Consider the following 22,741-nt stretch of genomic DNA (forward strand, 5'->3'; position numbering starts at 1 on the left):
CAGAGGAGGTGGCGCGTGGACTCGGAGAATGGCTAGTCCAGATGCAGTACAAGAGGTGGTCCAGGGGTTCGGAGTCGGCTTCGTAGGTCATACCGGTGCCCTGCGGTCGAGATCGACCCTTACAACGATTAAGTGGCCGCGGAGAGGAAGTCCCGGTAGTGGTGCTGTCGTGGCGTCGGTCTACTGGGTTGGATCCGAGCCCGCGGTTGGAAAGGGGTCCCCGGCAAGGGTCGGGGTAGGTGAGATCCTGCTGTCTGCAACCTACGGGTGCATCTGATAGGGCCTGAAGGGTAGTGATACCCTTCCTTACGGGCAGGTCAGATCGGGTTGCACGTGGGCATCAGTTCTTGATGTCCGCTCAGCAGTAGGGCGCGGGCGGGGTTGACCCTGCCCGCCTTCTGAGGACAAAGGGAGTGGCGAGGACCACTCGGGAAACTGGCTAAGCGTCAGCATGCTATCGTGATGGACTCTCCAAAGCGAGTCATCGATGTTCGTTGCTGCAGGCTACGCAGCTAACCTTGTGGGTGCGATGTGCACTAGCCCCTCTCTGAAGCAATACCTTCTTGGTGGTTCCGGAGAGACGTAGGGTTTGGCGACCATAGGAATGGTTTAGTGGGTACGAGGAGAGAGTAGTCCTGGATTTTACTTTTGTTGTAGAAGACGGCCTGTCAGACCTACACTACCCTAACCTTCTGTTAGGGTGTCTGTTGAGCAGATTATCCCCCTATGGTTTAGAAGGAAAAAAAAAAAAACACAAAGGTACCACCTTAGCTCACCAGGGGGCGGTGCCGTCGGTGACGCTTGCCGTTAGTATCGGAAAATAACAGAGTTGCATGTCTTCTTGATATAGTTGTATTCGCTACCATGTACCACTTTCTGTTGAGCTGAGAGTCGGCTATCAATAGTATGAAAATTCAACTTCTAGCGGCATTTTTTTTATTGTTACTCGTTGCCACTTCTCATAGGTACTTCCCAGGCAGAGTTCAAGTACTTACTATCAAAGTGTGATATTGGTTTGTTTGAGATAAGAGGTAAAAGTACTGAAATTAATAACGTAAAATTGTTCTCTAACCATCTTACCAATAGCAAAATATGATATTTGAAGATCAATCAAATAGCTCACTGCTATTGGCTAGATCTTACCAAGAGCTAAATGTGCTATGATGATGATGTTCCAGGAGTAAAATTGAGATCAGTACTTTTACCCCTTATCTCAAACAAACAAATATCACTTTTTGTTCTCCTTATCAAAATATGTTATTATTGAGCTATTTTCCTCTGCTCGGGTTATCACTTGCATTTTTTGTTTGATCTATGGTGCTGTGCAGCTATCCATTTTGACTGACAAGCGTTCGCTTTTGAAACACAACGTTTTCTTATTTCTTGGACTCGAGGCATTGGATAATCGCACCAGAATTATTTAAACTGTGAGATTATGATTCGAGTCGATTTTTGGGCCTCTCTAGGATCTCACATATATAACGTCCAAAAATGTCGCCCGACAACTAACACGTGGTGTATCGGTAACCAGCATTGTCCCAGTTTGGACGTCACAACAGAAAGGAGATGAAGCTCAATACTAATGCTTCAAATTCCGTTTCCAAACTCTTTCAATCGACCATGTACTATTCTAATGATCCTAGCAGATACCGTTTGCTGTTTGTCTTCATCCATACTGTATAGCTGTATCATCCTCATCATGTACGTGCATCACTTTTTCGGCCTACGCTCTTTTTCGTTCTGTATCGCGAGGCACAATATTATCGCGACCGTGGCCTATCTCTTTCGATGTTGGTCGTCGAGTCGACCCGACATTCTTGTGCACATACCTATAGTGAGACTACGGTACTCGGAGAGACCGAGACTGCCGGTTGCCGAATGGGGAGTGATAATGGCCCTGTGTAATAAATTTGATTAAAAATCATATCGTCGCAGAATACGAAGACACTCTCTTCGGTGACTCGACTGGTGTGATGCCAATTTACTCTCCGAGATCTTGGTGGTTGTTTACGCTTTACTCCGGCTGAAAGGATTTCTGTTCAGTTGAGCGGATGAACTTGTACGGATTGTTCGTGATCGTGTCGCCGCGGCTGGGAGCAACGATCGACGGTTAACGATGACGTTTCTTCGCGGGTGGTGTCTGGCCTATTGCGTCATAGTTTGTCTAGTGCATGGTGGAGGATGGGCTTCGCCTGTGCCACAAGATCAGACGAAACAGCAGGTGGTCAAAAGGCAAGCCAAGGGTGATGCAGATCGTCCCAAGATCCGAAACGAAGTGGCCGAGTTTCTAGAAAGTGGCAAAATGAGCAACGATTACGTATGGGTGGATGCAACGACGAAGAAGTTCGTACCCGTTCCTGGGAATGATCTGGAATTTGGAAACTGCTCCGATTCGGATGAGCTGATTTATTTCGACAATACGGTTATAGAGAACTCAGGGCCGAGTACTTTGAACGGAACGCTCGAGGTACAGCATTGGACGATAGATTGCTCAATAGTTTGAACTTATGGACTGAAGATCGGATTTTTCTTCGTAGATCTACATCGATGCACCCGTCAATATAACATGTGTGAGGGCAATTGATCAAATTAAAGATGGTTTTGGCGCCGTTCCGACGTACAACTCCATGGGTTCGAACTGGGCCAAAATTGATGTCACCGGTCAGTATGGAAGAGGATTTCATTTCCACATCTACGTCTATGGCAGTCGGCAGAAGAAGAACGGTTCCGAGAAGGAAAAGGAGCGCAAGGACAGTCAGTCTAATCTGGTGTAGTTTGTACGATTAGTGTTTAATTGTGGTATATGTAGATAGTAGAATTTTAGAATTGCGAGAGTAAAAAGCGTGTTGATTAAAGTTTTGTGGTTGGTATTGTACATTCCCCTGTAAATTGGACTATCACAGTTATTATCGAACTCTTAAAAAGTGTGATAAAACAAAAGCCTTGTATCCCTCTGATGTCGCTGGGAGCAGGAAGTCATCCTACGTGTCCTACAGCGAACCAATTACATATCCATAAATGGAGTGTGTACGCTTCTATGTGAGTCCAAATTGGGTTTAAAGCGCAATACTTCTAATTATTTTCTTCTTCTCCTTGACGTCAGGCATGACATGATCCTCAGTTTGTACGCATGTGTGCGCGGTTTTATTGTCGTCGCGGTTTAACCCGAAGTTTTCCTACACCCGACAATCGATTTTTCTCAAATTCCAGCAGCAGCAGCAGACCTGGTCCTCTATCCAGCGCACTGTACCCGACGTACGTATGGTTTAGGAGAAAAAACGATTTTTGCGTGTCAAAAATTCCGATTTTCAACTGCACGAACAATAATATGAATATGAGCTGCACTGTGCACATTTTAAGTGCGGAATGCCATACTTGCTTGGCGTCACGTCGTTCTTAAACCAAATTGGACGTAAAAAAAATCAGAGCACTTCGAAATTTCCATTGAATAAAACATGAGTAACACTCGCTGAGACCGGCCCACTATTTACACCTTATCTTTAAAATGCTTAAGATGGCGATTTTCTGAAAGTCCTCGCCCAAAAAAGTAAAGAAAATGCCTTTGTTTACACAAATTGATAGACCCCCCGTTAGATTGAGACACAACAATTTTTGCAGACCCCTCGATTTTGGTCAAATGGTGGTCCATTTAAACCGTTATAACTCAATAGTTTCTCCTAAAACCACCTCAAAACGAATTGTTGTTGGAAAGAGGGAAGATAGAGCTGCTATTTACAATTATAAAAAGTTGGAGCGGCCTATTGATTTTGGCCGCCATCTTGGATTTTTATACCAAAACATTGTTTTCACCATGATGGCAACCGCCGATTTTCAAAATTTTTACTTCAATTGAAATCTGAGACATTTATACATACCATATCAAAAAAATAGCGATGTTTTTTTCCTATCAAAAGTTATCTGCAATTTTGTAAATTAAGCCACGTTTTCTCCATACATTTCCATGAGCACCGGCAACGACATGCGACAGCATCTGAGTTTACGTCTGCATGTATACACAAAGGCAGCTGCCGCAAAATTTGGGTAGATCGGAGGTTCGTTTCTGTTTTTGACTGTTTCTCAATGATGCGGGCATATTTATATATTTTTTTTTTAATATTTTGAAAATCTTAAACCTTCAGCTTTCCATTAGTGGCTTCAGATTTCAAATTCGTGTTCGTAAGCACTGTAAAATAACGCTGCATTTACGTAAACAGTCGGCTGCGGGCCCAGTGCGCAAAAGTGGCATGGTTTACAAAACGGCAGATAACTTTCGAAAGAAGAAAAAGACATCTCTAATTTTTTGATATGTTATGTATAAATGTTTTAGATTTCAATTGATGCAAAAATATTGAAAATCGGTGGTTGAAATCATGGTGAAAAAAATGTTTTGGTATAAAAATCCAAGATGGTGACTAAAATCAATATGGCCGCTCCAACTTTTTATAATTGTAAATAGTAGCTCTATCTTTTCTCTTATCCACAACAATTCGTTTTGAAGGGGTTTTTGGAGAAACTTTCGAGTTATAACGGTTTGAATGAGCCACAATTTGACCAAAATCGAGGGCCTGCAAAATTGTTGTGGCTCTGACTAACGAGGGTCCATCAATTTGAGTAACCAAATGTATTTTCCTTATTTTTTGGCGAGGACTTTCAGGAAATCACCACCTTAAGCATTTTTAAAGACAAGGTGTAAATAGTGGGCCGGTCTCAGCGAGAATTACTCACATACTAGATGCTAGTTTACCTTCTCCATGTATTCGACTAAGATTGAGTACTGACCAAGGGGTATCACTAGAAATCCTCTATACATAGATGAGCTTGGGGCAGCAGGGACGGATGTCCTGGGGCCTGACGCACCCCCCCGCTTGCGAGTCAGCCACGTAGTTGCCGGCTAAGAATAGGACTACTAACCCCAATTCAAGGTGTCAAGCGACCCGTGCCGAGGAATGAGTGATCGAGGGGGTGAAAAAGATGCTCGATCTTTAACGGAGCCTGTGGGGTACCTGGGCACCCCCCACAGTAAGCTGTCCCTTACCGCGTTAATGCAGGGCTCTGGCGTGGTGGACATTATTTCTCGTGCAACTCGTGGGAATAAGTATGAGCAAAAATTCAAAAACAAATAACTTAGGTGGAAGTAGTGGTGCGATCAACCCCTTCGCAAGAAGCGGGTTGATGAGGTCTCCGACAAGGAGAAGCGAGGAGTCAGGTGCTGGAAGCTGCTTACGTAGCTCAAGCGTGGGAGCTCCTGTCCACTCCACGGCAAGCCAGCCGGTGGAGGTCATGGACGGAGCGTGGCTGCTGAGGGCCATCAGCCAAGAAGTTGGAAAAGGACGGCCCGCATTAGAGGTTGCTGAGCACCAGCTTGGCAAAATCATCGACTTTGCGACAACTAAGTCGAATATAAGCAAGGACCTGAAAACGGCCTTGCTTAGACTTAGAGTGTCTGTCGATGAGGCCGCGTTGCTGGCTGCTGCAGCGGCGGAACCCGCAAAGGAGAATGTGTCGAAGTTTACACAAACAGAGGCCTTCTCCTTCGCAGGTAGTCCGAGGAGTGTGGAAGCGAATGCTCGTGACAAACGTGACAAGCATTCGCAGAAGCGGGCGAGGCAGCCGTCAGGTGAGGAGCTATCTGGCGGCGCCCGCAAGGCCAGGCGTATAATAACCCCGAAAGCCGGTGGTAACGCCGGAAAGTCGGACCCCAGCCAGGGTTCCCGGAAAGCTGGGAAGGGTGGGCCTGAAAAGGCTGGCCCGTCCCGGAATGATGGGAACAAGGGGTTGCGACCAATGGTGGGCCCTCAGCAGCCACAGAGCAGGGCGATCCAAGGAGAAGACCCTCCTTGGACAAAGGTAGAGCGGAAGAAGAAGAAGAAGGTGAATCCGCAGGTAGAAGTGCAGGACGCCAAGCCAAGGCGTAGGAAGGCAGGTGCCAGGCGTGAGAAAGGCGACGCTATCGTCATCAAGACGGAACAGTCCAAGTACTCGGACGTCTTGAAGACGATGCGAAGCGACGCCAAGCTTGAGGGTCTTGGAGCCGACGTACGCAGTATTAGACATACTCGTACGGGCGAGATGATCCTGGAGCTGAAGCGCCAGAAGGAGCACAAGGGCGCCGCCTACAAAAGGCTGGCAGAAGAGGTCCTTGGTGAAGGTGTGCAGGTGAGGGCTCTGACACATGAGGCGACTCTGAAGGTCAAAGACATTGACGAGATCACCGAAGTGGAAGAGCTCGTCACGGCACTGCGGCAACAGTGCGATGTGCAGGTGGCCGCCGCAGCCGTTAAGCTACGGAGAGGGCCAGCAGGGACACAGATAGCTTTGGTTCAGCTACCTGTGGCGGATGTTAAAAAGTCCCTTAAAGTAGGGAGTATTATGGTGGGCTGGTGTGTATGTCACCTGACATTCCACGAGCCACCTGAGGTTTGCTTCAGGTGTCTGGAACCAGGACACAAGTCGTGGGACTGCAAAGGCCCCGACAGGCGCAAACTGTGTAGGCGATGCGGCGCTGAAGGTCATAAGGCCCAAAGCTGCACGAGTCCGCCCATCTGCATGATCTGTACCGGGAAAACCTCGAAAAACAGACATCCGATAGGTGGTCCAGGGTGCCCGGCCTTTAAGAAAGCCGCAGTGAACAACAAATCACAGTGCAGGTAACGCAGCTGAACCTGAACCACTGTGATGCGGCTCAGCAACTGCTTCGTCAGGCGGTTTCTGAGTGGGAGACGGATATCGCCATCATTTCGGACCCATACCGAGTACCCGCCGGCAACGGCAACTGGGCCTCGGATGGGACCAGGAAAATGGCGGCGATATGGACGACGGGTAAATACCCCGTGCAGGAGTTGGTGTCTACTACCTATGAGGGCTTCGTGGTCGCCAAAGTAAACGGGGTCTTCTTCTGTAGCTGTTATGCGCCTCCGCGGTGGCCGATTGAGCGGTTTACGCAAATGCTGGACCGCTTAACGACCGTGCTAACAGGGCCGGTGGTAATAGCGGGTGACTTTAATGCCTGGGCTGTGGAATGGGGAAGCCGTTTTACGAACCAGCGGGTTCAGATCCTGCTAGAAACACTGGCCATCTTAGATGTCGACTTGGCTAACGTCGGTACCAAGAGTACCTATAGTCGAAATGGAGCGGAGTCAATTATTGACGTGACCTTTTGTAGTCCTGGCCTAACAAGTAGTCCGAACTGGAGAGTAGATGATGGCTACACTCACAGCGACCACCTGGCGGTTCGCTACAGTATCGACTACAACAACAGCAGACAGCGGATAGAAGAAGAGGCGGCTAGGCCAAGGCCAAGCCCTCGTAGGTGGAAGACATCATACTTCGACGAAGAGGTATTTAGGGAAGCGCTCCGCCGTGAGCGAAACTTAATCGGTTTAGACGGCGACGAGCTGGTAGCGGTGCTCTCACGTGCGTGTGATGCGACCATGCCTAGGCGAGTCCACCCTAGAAATGGGAGGCCACCGGCTTACTGGTGGACCGACGCGATTGCGGACCTGCGCCGCGCCTGCCTACGGGCTAGGCGGCGGATGCAGCGAGCACGATCAGAGGAAGAGCGAAACGAACGGCGGGTGGTGTTCGCCGCTGCGAAAGCCACGCTCAAGACCGAAATAAGAGCAAGCAAAAAGGCCTGCTTCGAGGGTCTCTGTCAGAGCGCCAATACGAACCCGTGGGGTGATGCCTACAAGATCGTTATGGCCAAGACTCCTACAGAGCAATCTCCAGAGATGTTGGAGGGGATCATTGGAGGACTTTTTTCGCGTCATGATCCTAGTCCTTGGCCTCCTTTCGTAGGACAGCCGGGGACTGGGGCTGGCGATGAGGAAAGGGTCACCGATGTGGAACTTGCGGGGATAGCTAAGTCCCTTAGCGTAGGTAAGGCCCCAGGTCCGGACGGAGTTCCGAACCTGGCCTTTAAAGTAGCTATTGCAGAAGCTCTCGAGATGTTCAGGTCTGCTATGCAGAAATGCCTGGACGAGGGAGTTTTCCCAGAAGCTTGGAAGAGGCAGAGCCTGGTACTATTGCCAAAGGCGGGGAAACCACCCGGAGACCCGTCGGCATATAGACCAATATGCTTGATTGACACGGCGGGGAAGGTGCTCGAAAAGATCATCCTCAATAGAATGTTGAAGTTCACTGAGGGCGTAAATGGTCTCTCGAGTAACCAGTATGGCTTCCGGAAGGGGAGGTCCACCGTAGACGCTATCTTGTCGGTTACAAAAACCGCCGAGAAAGCACTCGAGCCTAAGAGGAGGGGAATTCGCTTCTGCGGGGTAGTGACTCTGGATGTAAGGAATGCATTTAATAGCGCCAGTTGGGCTGCTATTGCCGATGCGCTCCTGCGTCTGGGGATACCGGAGTACTTGTACAAGATTCTCGGAAGCTACTTCCAGAATCGCGTACTAGTTTACGACACGGAGGTGGGTCGGAAGTGCTTTCACATAACCTCAGGAGTCCCGCAAGGTTCCATCCTGGGTCCGGTGTTATGGAATGTCATGTACGACGAGGTGTTGAGGTTAGAGTACCCAGTGGGAGTGGTGATTGTTGGATTTGCCGACGATATTACGCTCGAAGTCTACGGTGAAACGATCGAGGAGGTGAAGTTGACTACCGACCACTCGATCAAGGTTGTGGAGGCGTGGATGCGGTCCAGAAAACTGGAGCTGGCTCACCACAAGACAGAGGTGACGGTTGTTAACAACATGCAGTCGGCGCAGCAGACGGAGATCAGTGTAGGAGAGTGCACTATCCTGTCGAAGCGCTCTGTCAAGCACTTGGGCGTGATGATCGACGATAAGCTTACCTTCGGTAGCCATGTCGATTATGCCTGTAAAAGAGCCTCCACAGCTATTGCGGCACTGTCCCGGATGATGTCCAATAGCTCAGCGGTGTACGCCAGTAAGCGCAAGCTTCTGGCTAGTGTTGCTACGTCCATACTTAGGTATGGCGGCCCGGCGTGGGGTACCGCGCTAAGTACTGAATGCTACCGACGGAAGCTGGAAAGTACTTACAGGCTTATGTGTCTGAGGGTTGCAAGCGCGTACCGTACCGTGTCACACGACGCTCTCTGTGTCATTACTGGTATGGTGCCCATCAGCATTCTTATCAGTGAGGACATGGAGTGCTTCGAAATGCGCGGCACAAGAGGCATACGCAAGACTGTCAGGATGGCCTCTATGGTCAAATGGCAGCGCGCGTGGGACAGTTCCACCAAAGGAAGGTGGACCCATAGGTTGATACCGAGGGTAGATAGTTGGATTAATAGGCGCCATGGGGAAGTTACATTCCACCTGACACAGGTCCTTACAGGTCATGGTTGCTTCCGACAGTATCTACACCGTTTCGGGCAAGGTTTCGGGCATGCGGATTCTCCCGAATGCCCAGTGTGCAATGGTTTAGAGGAAACGGCGGAACACGTTTTGTTCGTGTGCCCGCGTTTTCGCACAATGCGTGACCGCATGCTTGCCACATGCGGGGAGGACACAACTCCGGACAACTTGGTCCAGAGAATGTGTAGGGATGAGATTAGCTGGAATGCCATTTCAACGGCTATCACCCATATCGTCTGGGAGCTACAGAGGAGGTGGCGCGTGGACTCTGTAACGTTCTACTCTGCTCCTTAAGCAACGGCTTAAGCGCCACCTTCTTACTCCGAAGGACCGTTACTCCGTCTAAGCCCGGTATGAGACTACCCTTCTCAGGGCAGGTCGCAAATAGTTAACTGCAGAAGCAAAAACTCACAAAAATGGCACACACGAAAGGACAAATGAACTAAATGAACAGGAAAAATACCGGAAAATACTAAACATCGGAAACTAAATCAAAAAAATAAACCAAAACTGAGTGGCAGAAAAGAGTCAAACTTAAGGAACAAACAAATTCAAGCTAAATAACAAAATATTAAACGACTAAGTAAGAATGAAGCCGTTTTTTATCTGAACTAGAAGTAAAGAAAGAAAATTAAGTAAAATTAAACGAATTTATTATAAAAAAATGAATTTAAAGAGTTATATGCATAGGACCTTGTAAAAACGTATGCAAACTCTCCAAATTTATTGAAAAAATTCAGGAAAACCTGATCTACTCTGGTGACGTCACGCATTTAACTGAAATTTCTTATTCTATATATACAATTTTCGGATTCTTCAATTAATGTTCATTTGCTAGCATGGGTCTGACCTTGAACTGCATCGGCGAGTTGCTCCAACGGCGAAGGCTTAATTGGAGTTCCAATTGGAATGGCGTCCTAGGCTCTGGACTCGCGCGTGGGCACGATGGTCAGGGTAGAGGCGTCCCTGGAGGTTGGTGGAGCGAGAGCGTAGTTGGCGTCGCTCTTGCGCCTCACGCTTTGGCGAGACGAGTCCGTCGTCGATCCTACCGCTCGATTTCCGATCGACGAACCACCACTTGGGCACAAACAAAAGCTCACGTCTGAGCTGAACTTACCGACTAGTCGAAGAGATTTTCCACCCACCACAGCCTACCGTCACTCCCAGTCGGAAGGACTACGTAGCCGGCACAACCATCGTCTACTGGGCACGTGGTTCACTTGGGTTTCTGCTTGGACTAGCGTAAGCCGGAAGCAGGTATGAGCCTGAACAAGCTGCCCACGTTGGATGGGCTTGGCGATGCCTATTCAACGTTACAATTTTCACTATTTGAATCTAATTCCAATTTCACTTAAGGCTTACCTGAATAGTTGCAATAAACTCTCTCGCTACTTGAAAAGGTCAAACTATTCGGCACTCTGAAAATTCAAAATTTAAACTACTCGAATAATTCATTAGTACTCGAGCAACTAAAGAAAAACTCGCGAACTTACTTCGAATTCAGATTTGAATTAATGCTATCAAAGAATTAAATCACTTATAACCGTTGGCTTCACTTTGAAATAAAACTGTTATAACTCGGGAATTGATCCGATCGCTTTCAATAACTCCACCAGAATAAAATGGTATCGCGTACTAGAATTTGGTTGAACCTTTTAGCTACGACGCAATTTCCAGCTCGCTATGTGCTCGGGTTTTTGAAGAAGGATTTCCATTGGTCGACTTTGCCGAACTCAAATGGATCTAAAAACTTTCCACAGGTCTTAGTTTTCCGATTGGTGGTTTAACAAAATTCAAAGGAGCAGGTACAAATTAACTCGCGGAAAATTCCATAAATTACCGAACGATTTCGCTCGCAAGAGGTTCATTCGCCCTTTAGTATGCATCGTGCGCAACACTTACATTAAGGTTTACTTCATTCGGGCACGAAAGCTTATTCAAAAGCTTCTCTTTCTAGTGATCATATAGAAAAGGGAACTTCGTTAGACTGGTCCAAACTGATCATTACATATTCGCCTACACTAATTGCAATAAAAATTTTGAAAGAAATTTCAAAATTTTTATTGATCAGACAATAATATTCGTTAAACTCTCATTTAATTCAAAAGGTATTGAACTGATAGAATTTTGCTACATAAAAACTAATATTGACATTTAATTTGAATTTTAATAAACATACAGAACAAATCTAACACAAGTATTTTTTGGACTTCTAATTCACAAGGTAATCTAACATGAACACAAAAATTGGTCAATGCTATGCCACAATGAACTCTCACATTTCTTACTAATACAACTATACTCATTCAAACCGACTTAAATTACACCAAACAAACCTCAGAAATGTCTGAGAAACTAATCGTACTACCAAATTTACCTCAGAAATGTCTGAGCATCTTCGACCGACGAATAACCGATTATACCAAATTGCCCTCAGAAATATCTGAGCAGATTCTCTTCCAAATAACCAACGTACTTCAGAACAATGGTCTGAAAATATACTTGATCTTAATTTACCTAACTTAACACGAACTCGTTCATTAACTACGCGCATTCATTCAACCACTATGTCATAGCAAAAACGCGAAATACGAAACAACGAACATTTCGACGAACGCTTCAAAAATTTCCCGAAATTTTCGGTACCGGGTTATCGCGAAAGCTTTTAGCCGATCTGTCAAAACGAAACACGAAATCGATCAACACGAAAACAACAAACGTGAGCTGTGCTGTATGTAATGGAGGTAAATTCTGACTAATTTCTTCGAAAATACGGGTTTATACTACGATGGCATGATGGAATCTACTTTTCAACGATTACGTGATGACTATGGAGTGAATTGAGAAGGAAAACTGTGATAAACTATGGATATTGTAGTAGAAATGGACAAGTTTAGTGAATTGGGCTATTTCGACAATGATTTTTATGGCAAAGCTGTATGTGATGGGGTCAAGGTCAGCGATTCACATCACTGGCCTCTGTGAAGATTGCAATATATGCAACACAGCTCAACACAAACTATACAAGACGAACAAAATTGAATTCTAATTGGATTTCTATTCTAGGTTTGTTTGACTAGTTAGACTGGACGATAACAATCTACGATGTGAGGAAACTGATATTTTGACTTCTCGAACATCAGACATGAACTTTTTCAGCTCAAGGAGTGTTTTATGACTAAATTGAGTTGTTTATGTGCATCTAATAGCACAGTCATAGCTTGTTTGGACATATACAACTAGATAGCTAGTTGCTAATTTTGTCAACGATCGAGGAAACACGAGGACATCTCGGATCGGACTGCATCGTTGCACCACAGATGTGTATTTTGTTGTTGTGAATGGTGTATGTACTACGCGGCCGTAGTACAGTCATAGCTGGATTTTACGAACGAATAATTGTTAGTCGACAATGTGAGGAAACAGAACTAGCTGACATCTCAAACATTGGACGTAGTTTAGTGACCTCATAGAGTGTTTTGTTGTAAATTATCTGGTTTATGTACATTCTCACGAAGTACCGACATAGCTTTAGGTGTTACACTCGTTTTAGGAACGATCCATGATAGCTTCCTGCAATTCGTTGGCCGTCTAGACGCTCTAAGACGTAGGTATTCGTTCCGACGACCTCTTTCACTCGCACCTTATCGTATTTATTAGCAAACTTGCCTACAAAGTTTCGGGATTTGTCCGAGAGGTACATAGTCTTCTTGTAGACAACATCTCCTTTCTCAAATTGGTGTTTTCGATTGGCACGCAAGTTATATGGATGGCTGTACTTCTGATACGCCTTTAGCAGGTTTTCCTTCACCTTACTGTATAGAAGTTCCAGGTCTCGGCTGACTTCTTGGGGACTCTTCAGTGGCTCACTTTCTCGCAAGGTTTCGTATTCACTACCAGAGCTAATCATATTCCGTCCGAAGTTGACGAAGTAGGGGCTGAATCCCGTACTTTCATGTACGTTGGTACGTATGGCTTTCGCGATTTGATGGACGTCCTTATCCCAATCGCGATGGTCTTTTTCTTTGTTTAAAGAACATCTGATGGCTGTTACGATGACCCTATTAACACGTTCAGATGGATTTGGGCTGGGATGATACACTGCTAAAGGCCAATGGGTCACGGAGAACTTTTGCAGCATTTTCTGGAACAGGTCCGATTTGAAAACCGTAGCATTATCCGTAATGCAGATTGATGGTGCTCCAAATACGTTGAAAATCATATTTTCAACAAAGTTACACGTTGAAACCGCCGTTGCTGAGCGCATGCACTGTACCATAACAAATTTGGAGAAGAAATCACTCACTACGAGCAACCAAACGTTACCTCTCTTCGACCTTGGATATGGGCCTAAAAAGTCCATTGATATCAACTCCCAAGGGCGAGAGCAGTGTTTAGGCTTTCCACAGATTGGTTGGACGTTGACGTTCGGGGGTTTTGATTCACGGCATATCTCACATTGGCTGCAATACCGCTTAACGTCTGAAGCTAAGCGTGGCCAGTAATGCCTCTCTCGAATTTTGGCGAGCGTCTTAACAAATCCTAAGTGAGCTTCGTTATGGATTCTCTTGATGGTTTCTCTCCTTTCAACAACTGGAACAACGTATTTCCAACGGAAGGATGGATCTTCAGCAACAGCTGAGCCAGTGATATACTTATAAACCTTCCCCTCTGAGACACGGAAGTCAGAGTATCGTTCAGGCACGGATTGAATCATTTTCATCAGTTGGGTGATATACGGGTCAGAACTGGGCGTTACATCAATAGCGTTGACTGCACGAGACAGCGCGTCAGCAGGTATGTTGTCGCTTCCTTTCTTATACTGCAGGAGCATGTCGTATTTCGAGAGTTTTAACGCCCATCGTGCGATTCTTGGAGACTTACTCTCGATAGACATAGTCTTCAGGAACGTCAGACTCATCGCATCAGTCTGAATGATGAATTGCGACCCCTCGATAAAGTGCTTGAAGTTCTCTATGCTGAGTAGAACAGCAAGACATTCACGCTCTGTGGCGCTGTAGCGTCGCTGGGTACTCGAAAATTTTTTAGAGTAATACGCAATGGGTTTGCGCTCTCCATTTTGAACTTGAGCTAGGACAGCGCCTACAGCCAAGTCCGAGCTGTCGGTTTCAATAACAAACGGTAGCGAGAAATCTGCATTTGTCAATATGGGTGCTGATACCAAAGCAGTTTTTAATTTTTCTAGGGCAGAATCAGCTTCCTTCGTCCATTGAAATTTCTTCATTCCTTTCTTTAGCAGATTGGTAATGGGTGTTGTGATTTCCGAGTAGTTTGGCAAGAATTTCTGGTAAAATCCAGCAAGTCCTAACAATCGGCGGACCTCTTTCACCGTTTTTGGAGCTGGATAGTCTAGAACCGGTTGTATTTTGCTCACGTCCATTGAAAGTCCTTCTTCAGACAACACGTAACCTAGATATCTAATCTTTTGCTGACAGAACTTACTTTTCTGGAGGTTTATAGTCAGTCCTGCTCTGCGGAGCCTCTCTGCAACAATAGTAATGAGCCGGATATGTTCTTCGATACTGTTGGACACGATAATAATATCGTCCAGATAAACGTATACATATGGCTCAAGATCATGGCCTAAGACACGAGTCATCAATCGGGCCATTGTTGCCGGGGCGTTAGTCAGACCGAAAGGCATAACAGTATATCGGTATAAGCCTTTATTTGTGCGAAACGCTGTTTTGTCTTTTGCTGAAACTTCTAGCGGCACTTGATAATATGACTCTGACAAGTCGATAACCGAAAAGTATTTCGATTTAGGAATCCTTTGGATGATCCCCATCATGTTCGGGAATGGAAAGCCATCTTTCTTCGTACATTGATTTAACCTGCGTGAATCCAAACAGATACGCCATTTGCCATTCGCCTTCTTTATCGGCAGCAGCGGATTAAGGAAATCTATTGGACCATGGCATTCCTCGATAACTCCTAGCTTTTCCATTCGTTCTACTTCGGCATCAATTACGCTTTCGACACTAGGTGACCAACGATAATACGCAATTTTTCGGGGTTTGGCGTCTGGCAACAGATCAATACGGTGTTGAATCAGATTCGTTCGTCCCAAGGAACCTTCTTGGGTTTCGGGTAACTGTTTTATTGCTTCAAACAAGGCTTTTCTTTCTGACTCCGAGAGTGGATGTTCGGTGGTTAGATCTTCCAGAGTTTCCAGGGTCTTTTGTGGCACTTCGACGGTGGGCATCTCCAAACTCTCGTCGATGTTTTCCATGGATTTCGACCGGTCCACGTCAGAACTTGGCTCGATCTGGAAACATACTTCGTCATCCCGATCTCCGAAGTAGTCGTCAGCAGAAGGCATGTGGTTCAAAGTACTGGATTCCTCTGGTCCCGCTAAAGAGGTTGATGGTGGTGGAGGAAGAAGTCGAAAACCGAATTTGTCTAGAAAATCCACACCCAATATTAAGCATTTCGACACCTCTGGGACGACAATCGTTGGGATGATATGTGTTTTACCCTGATAGAAAAAAGGCGCATTGACAAATCCTAGACACCGGTATGCTGTACCGTCAGCTGTCGAAATTTTCACGGAGATTGGATGGATTTTCAATCCCAATTTGTTGATCAAGTCTACCGAACTAATGATTGTGAGACTTGCTCCGGTATCTGCAAGACCTTCGATTTCTTCCGACAGGATTTTCACTTTTAAGTGTGGACAGCGATGAAATTTGGTTTTTATCTGATGAACGTGATTGAAGATATTGTATTCGGCATTGGGAACCTCTGGGTTAATGCTTGGAGGACATGGATTCCCGGAATTGCCCTCACTTAATCGTTTTTTGGCAACTCGTCTCTTTGACTTAGTTCGTGCTTATTTGGGCACCGGTAGGCCGTAGTATCGGACAATCCACAAATATGGCAGAAGATAGTCTTCCTTCTATCACATTCCCGCCACATGTGTCCCACTCCTTGGCAATTCCAACAAATCAATTGCTTCATTTTATCCTGGTTCTCACCCGTTGTCGGTTTAATCGTCGCAATCTTCTTATTGAATCTCGCTTTGATTGCATTGAGTTCTTCGGTTTCTTCAATTTCACGCTGACCATCGTCATAATCTTCATCGCAATCGATCTGATGGATCACTGGACGCGAATGTCCAGATATTGTGTACAAATTCGACTCGAGAGCATCAAATTTGAAGCATAGTTGCGCCAAATGCTCAATCGAGTGAATCGGTTCCAACGCGAGTCGACGCTTGTACGATTGTTTCATATTCTCCACAATAACTTCAAACTTCTCAGCTTCAGTCATCTTCTTCATCATCCTTTGGGCTAGCATTTCCATTTCCGTTAGATAAGCGCTGAAGAGTTCCGTGGGCCGTTGTTTCCTGGCACGCATTTCTTCGCGAATTATTCGATCGCGGTTCGGATTGTCATACCTCATCTTAAGGTAGGACTCCAACATCTCCCACGACGTAAACTTTTCTTCGTACGTAGTATACCACACGTACGCACTATCCTTGAAAAGTAGATGGGCATGCATCCGTAATTCTTGCTTCGTAATATCGTAGGACCTACACAAGATATCTACTTGACGCAGAAAGTCTGTTACAGGAACCGTGTTGGTGTCGCCCGTGAACTTTGGCCACTTTTCGATAATACTGCACTGCTGATGCGGCAATCTTCTTGGGTATCCACCTGTCGACAGTCTGCCAGAGTTCATCTGATTCATCGGGGCGAACGTGACGTTTCCTACACCGGAGTGTGCTGATGATCTGAAATCATTCCTAGGTTGACCAGTCGAGTTTACAGGATTCCATGCTCCTGGATCAGGTACCGGTGTGCTACGGTGTCCCATAGCGTTTCCAGACAACTGCAAAGGTGGTGAAGGATCAGGGAATCTACCAACTCGAGTCGGGTGATCACTTGGGATGGACATCGCACGAGGAAGTGGTCCTCTGGATTGTAGATTCATACCACTCAGATTGTTCGACAGCAAATCAACAGTTGGGTCACCCACGAGTCCGGGGAACCGTTGGCGAAGCAACTGATCAAAGCACTTTTCAACGTAAGTTGTAATCTCGGAAACATGGACGTAGTCACTATTCTTCACCTTTTCATTCACAGGTTCGGTACGAGACGCTAAGATGGTTCCAAATGGGTTTGGAACCGACGGTGACACACCAATCCTAGGAGGTTCGAACATAGCAGGGCTTCCACGCTGGGATTCCGTCCGGCGAAATTCGATATGCTCCGAAGCTACTCTCCTCTCGAAATCACGAATGTTCTGCGAATTTCCGACTGCTTGGTCTTCTTCTTGAAGCAAAGGCGCAGTTGGCAAGCTGGGTGGTCTCATCTGACGCGGAATGGCTCCTGTCGCGGGTCCTTGTTCTTGGTTCCGGAAGTTCAAGAGATTTTCAACGAGTGCTGGTATCACATCCGTCGCATTCTCCGCTGTATCCGCATTTCCGCCAACCGCTCCTTCCGTGTCATTCCAGGTCCTCAAGATTGGAGACTCCTGGTAGTGCTGAGAATTCATCTGCTGCTCAGAGAAACTATGAGGAACCGGCTGTGATCCAACGGCCATGTTGAACGGCGCACCTGAACCGTTTCCTTCCGATAACTGGACCTGTACTGTCGATTCGGCGACTGGTGCCGAACGTAATGCATCATCGTAGTTGAGGCCATAATAGTGCGTGGTAATCCTGGAGATCAAATCGAGCAAGTACTGTACGTCTTCTTGCTGTCGCCGAGTACGAGGCTGATAACGTCGGATTCGTTGATGGTAGTGTACCAAGCGAGAAAGGCACGAAGGATCCGCTCCCTGATACAAAATGTCCGCAATCTCCTTCAACTTCCTCGGTACCGTACAGAGGTCATCAATCATCATGTGCTCCGTCACCCGTACCAATCGCTCCGATTCTGGATCACGAAGGACTGCACGGAGGTCTCGTCGGCGTTCTTCGAGCGATCCCCTCGTAGAATAATCACGCAACAGTAGTTCATAATTCAGTTCACTTTCGTCCAAATAACAAGCTTTTATTTTATACCACTCCATTGTCAAACAAACCAAATTCAGTTCAAAAGTAGAAAAAAAACTTATTTAAAGGAAAATAATAATCGAATTCAAACACAATTCACTTAAACTTTATCACTAAACCGAAAATGCTTATAACCGAAACTTAATAACCAAAACCGAACTAATCACCGACCGAATTTTATCACTAATTACCGAAATTATCGAACGAACTTAAACCTAGCCGCGTATTTATTTAGAAACAAGATTAGGCCGTTCACAATGCTGTTTTATTTTGTATGGCGAGTTTTAAAAATTTTAAAACTCGCCATACAAAATAAAACAGCATTGCGAACGGTCTTAAATTGACAGAATATATGGAAAATGTGAGAGTACTGTGTAAGAGTTCAAATAGGCAATTTCCTTCAATTTATATACAAAAACTAATTCAACTCCAAAAATTTAAATTTGAAAACTATTGCTTTTCGAAGGCCCCACGTTGGGCGCCAAAATGTAACGTTCTACTCTGCTCCTTAAGCAACGGCTTAAGCGCCACCTTCTTACTCCGAAGGACCGTTACTCCGTCTAAGCCCGGTATGAGACTACCCTTCTCAGGGCAGGTCGCAAATAGTTAACTGCAGAAGCAAAAACTCACAAAAATGGCACACACGAAAGGACAAATGAACTAAATGAACAGGAAAAATACCGGAAAATACTAAACATCGGAAACTAAATCAAAAAAATAAACCAAAACTGAGTGGCAGAAAAGAGTCAAACTTAAGGAACAAACAAATTCAAGCTAAATAACAAAATATTAAACGACTAAGTAAGAATGAAGCCGTTTTTTATCTGAACTAGAAGTAAAGAAAGAAAATTAAGTAAAATTAAACGAATTTATTATAAAAAAATGAATTTAAAGAGTTATATGCATAGGACCTTGTAAAAACGTATGCAAACTCTCCAAATTTATTGAAAAAATTCAGGAAAACCTGATCTACTCTGGTGACGTCACGCATTTAACTGAAATTTCTTATTCTATATATACAATTTTCGGATTCTTCAATTAATGTTCATTTGCTAGCATGGGTCTGACCTTGAACTGCATCGGCGAGTTGCTCCAACGGCGAAGGCTTAATTGGAGTTCCAATTGGAATGGCGTCCTAGGCTCTGGACTCGCGCGTGGGCACGATGGTCAGGGTAGAGGCGTCCCTGGAGGTTGGTGGAGCGAGAGCGTAGTTGGCGTCGCTCTTGCGCCTCACGCTTTGGCGAGACGAGTCCGTCGTCGATCCTACCGCTCGATTTCCGATCGACGAACCACCACTTGGGCACAAACAAAAGCTCACGTCTGAGCTGAACTTACCGACTAGTCGAAGAGATTTTCCACCCACCACAGCCTACCGTCACTCCCAGTCGGAAGGACTACGTAGCCGGCACAACCATCGTCTACTGGGCACGTGGTTCACTTGGGTTTCTGCTTGGACTAGCGTAAGCCGGAAGCAGGTATGAGCCTGAACAAGCTGCCCACGTTGGATGGGCTTGGCGATGCCTATTCAACGTTACAATTTTCACTATTTGAATCTAATTCCAATTTCACTTAAGGCTTACCTGAATAGTTGCAATAAACTCTCTCGCTACTTGAAAAGGTCAAACTATTCGGCACTCTGAAAATTCAAAATTTAAACTACTCGAATAATTCATTAGTACTCGAGCAACTAAAGAAAAACTCGCGAACTTACTTCGAATTCAGATTTGAATTAATGCTATCAAAGAATTAAATCACTTATAACCGTTGGCTTCACTTTGAAATAAAACTGTTATAACTCGGGAATTGATCCGATCGCTTTCAATAACTCCACCAGAATAAAATGGTATCGCGTACTAGAATTTGGTTGAACCTTTTAGCTACGACGCAATTTCCAGCTCGCTATGTGCTCGGGTTTTTGAAGAAGGATTTCCATTGGTCGACTTTGCCGAACTCAAATGGATCTAAAAACTTTCCACAGGTCTTAGTTTTCCGATTGGTGGTTTAACAAAATTCAAAGGAGCAGGTACAAATTAACTCGCGGAAAATTCCATAAATTACCGAACGATTTCGCTCGCAAGAGGTTCATTCGCCCTTTAGTATGCATCGTGCGCAACACTTACATTAAGGTTTACTTCATTCGGGCACGAAAGCTTATTCAAAAGCTTCTCTTTCTAGTGATCATATAGAAAAGGGAACTTCGTTAGACTGGTCCAAACTGATCATTACAACTCGGAGAATGGCTAGTCCAGATGCAGTACAAGAGGTGGTCCAGGGGTTCGAAGTCGGCTTCGTAGGTCATACCGGTGCCCTGCGGTCGAGATCGACCCTTACAGCGATTAAGTGGCCGCGGAGAGGAAGTCCCGGTAGCGGTGCTGTCGTGGCGTCAGTCTACTGGGTTGGATCTGAGCCCGCGGTTGGAAAGGGATCCCCGGCAAGGGTCGGGGTAGGTGAGACCCTGCTGTCTGCAACCTACGGGTGCATCTGATAGGGCCTGAAGGGTAGTGATACCCTTCCTTACGGGCAGGTCAGATCGGGTTGCACGTGGGCATCAGTTCTTGATGTCCGCTCAGCAGTAGGGCACGGGCGGGGTTGACCCTGCCCGCCTTCGGAGGACAAAGGGAGTGGCGAGGACCACTCGGGAAACTGGCTAAGCGCCAGCATGCTATCGTGATGGACTCTCCAGAGCGAGTCATCGATGTTCGTTGCTGCTAGGCTACGGCAGCTAACCTTGAGGGTGCGATATGCACTAGCCCCTCTCTGAAGCAATACCTTCTTGGTGGTTCCGGAGAGACGTAGGGTTTGGCGACCATAGGAATGTGTTTTAGTGGGTCGAGGAGAGAGTAGTCCTGGCTTCTACCGGCATTGTAGAAGACGGCCTTAACCCCACACTACCCTAACCTTCCTGTTAGGGTGTCTGATGAGCAGATTTACCCCCCTATGGTTTAGAAAAAAAAAATACATAGATGAGCGGATGTTACATATGTCGATTCGGCAACGTTTTTTGTTTTCTTTACAAAACTTCCAGCACTCCCAAGTAGCACTTGTAACTTACGGAATATTTTAGAAAAATAGCAAAGATTGCATAGCCGTTTCACTTCAGATTACTCGTAACTGTTCTATATTTGCCGTATACATCTTGGTTGCTCAGACATTGCAAAGCAACCTTAAGTTTGCAGAAGCTACATTAATGTCACATGGTAGTTTTCGTGTAATATGCTCGTGAACTGTCAAATGCAGAATGTTACAATCTTGATTTTATCTTGTTACATCGAAACCAAAAACCAATCACAATTGACCAGACCAGTTGCTCCGAAGTCAATGTTTAGTTGCCATGTATCATGTTACCGAAAGTCGTTTCCAAATGACGGCAGTGTAACTTTTTGTTGTTTCATTGCAGAGCTGCGAAATATCAGTCATGTCAGTTGACTACTGATTTTGCACCACCGTCACTATCACTGTAGGCCGATCAATATCAAAATGATAGTAACCGACAACGACTTGATACTGACCCGCACTCCAGAACACTATCATAGCAATTGAACTGATATTTTTGCGACTTTGGCAAAAACTCAAAACGTTTAATGACCAACATACAAAACTTGTTATTCTGTACCACATATTCAAATTTCATCTCTTTAAGTGTTTATTTTGATTTTTAAATGAATTTTAAAGATGACCTATTAGTGATATCTACCCGCCATCGCAATCAGTCCAGTTGTGATGGGAAAAGAAATGTGACGGTGACTCAACAGAGGACACGCTGACTTGGATCGCAGTCAGCCTATCAAAATCGGCGGTTTGCCTACCATTGATAGTGACAGAGAGCAACTCTGTTTCATTGTGAACGCATATGAGACGCACAAAAACAAACGACTACTTGGTCACAAATGTGCAATCTAGCTGCTACTAGTAGGTGAAGAGCAACAATGCATGTCAAAAGTATTTAGTAATTAGATATGTTTGTATGCTAGAACTAAACAAATACTTTGTTTAGAACTTATTATGTTAGAGTAGCTTACGGAAAATCTGAACTACCCATAATTTGTGTGAATTTTACCAAAAAATAGAGTATCGAATAAACTAGTATCCCAAAAAAAAATAGAGATGCATCGACCCAAGGAGAGATCTTGTGCCAAATAAATCAATTTCGGGAAAATGTAGTTTTACTCAAATTTCAGTTGTTTGCTTAAGTGGAGCGGGGGTGTTGGGTTGAATTTGCCTACTCCTGAGTATATTTTTTGATGGAGGTAAGGCAATTTATCGAGTGCGATTTGCTTGAAGTTATCTTATTGGGTGGAAATACGGATTTACGTTAAAAAAAAACTTAAGTATGACGGTTCCGTGAATTTAAAAAAATGCTTTCAAACTTATAGTTGGGATTTCTGTA

General features: G+C 45.4%; 1 protein-coding gene across 1 annotated transcript; it reads left to right on the plus strand.

Annotated features, from left to right (window-relative positions):
* Positions 1-1,769: 1,769 nt before the first annotated feature.
* LOC109422793 (uncharacterized) lies at positions 1,770-2,855 on the plus strand. Its single transcript, XM_019697675.3, has 2 exons — positions 1,770-2,467; positions 2,538-2,855. Exons 1-2 carry the CDS (start codon positions 2,117-2,119, stop codon positions 2,772-2,774), a joined length of 588 nt encoding a protein of 195 aa, XP_019553220.3. The 5' UTR covers positions 1,770-2,116; the 3' UTR covers positions 2,775-2,855.
* The last annotated feature ends 19,886 nt before the right edge of the window (positions 2,856-22,741 follow it).

Source organism: Aedes albopictus, chromosome 1 (genome assembly GCF_035046485.1).
Source record: "Aedes albopictus strain Foshan chromosome 1, AalbF5, whole genome shotgun sequence".
NCBI classification, from domain to species: Eukaryota; Metazoa; Arthropoda; class Insecta; order Diptera; family Culicidae; genus Aedes; species Aedes albopictus.

Coding starts and splice junctions, on each gene's coding strand:
- LOC109422793 (XM_019697675.3), top strand. CDS start 2,117: ATGACGTTTCTTCGCGGGTGGTGTCTGGCCTATTGCGTCATAGTTTGT. Junction 2,468..2,537: donor CTTTGAACGGAACGCTCGAG/GTACAGCATTGG, acceptor TTTTCTTCGTAG/ATCTACATCGATGCACCCGT.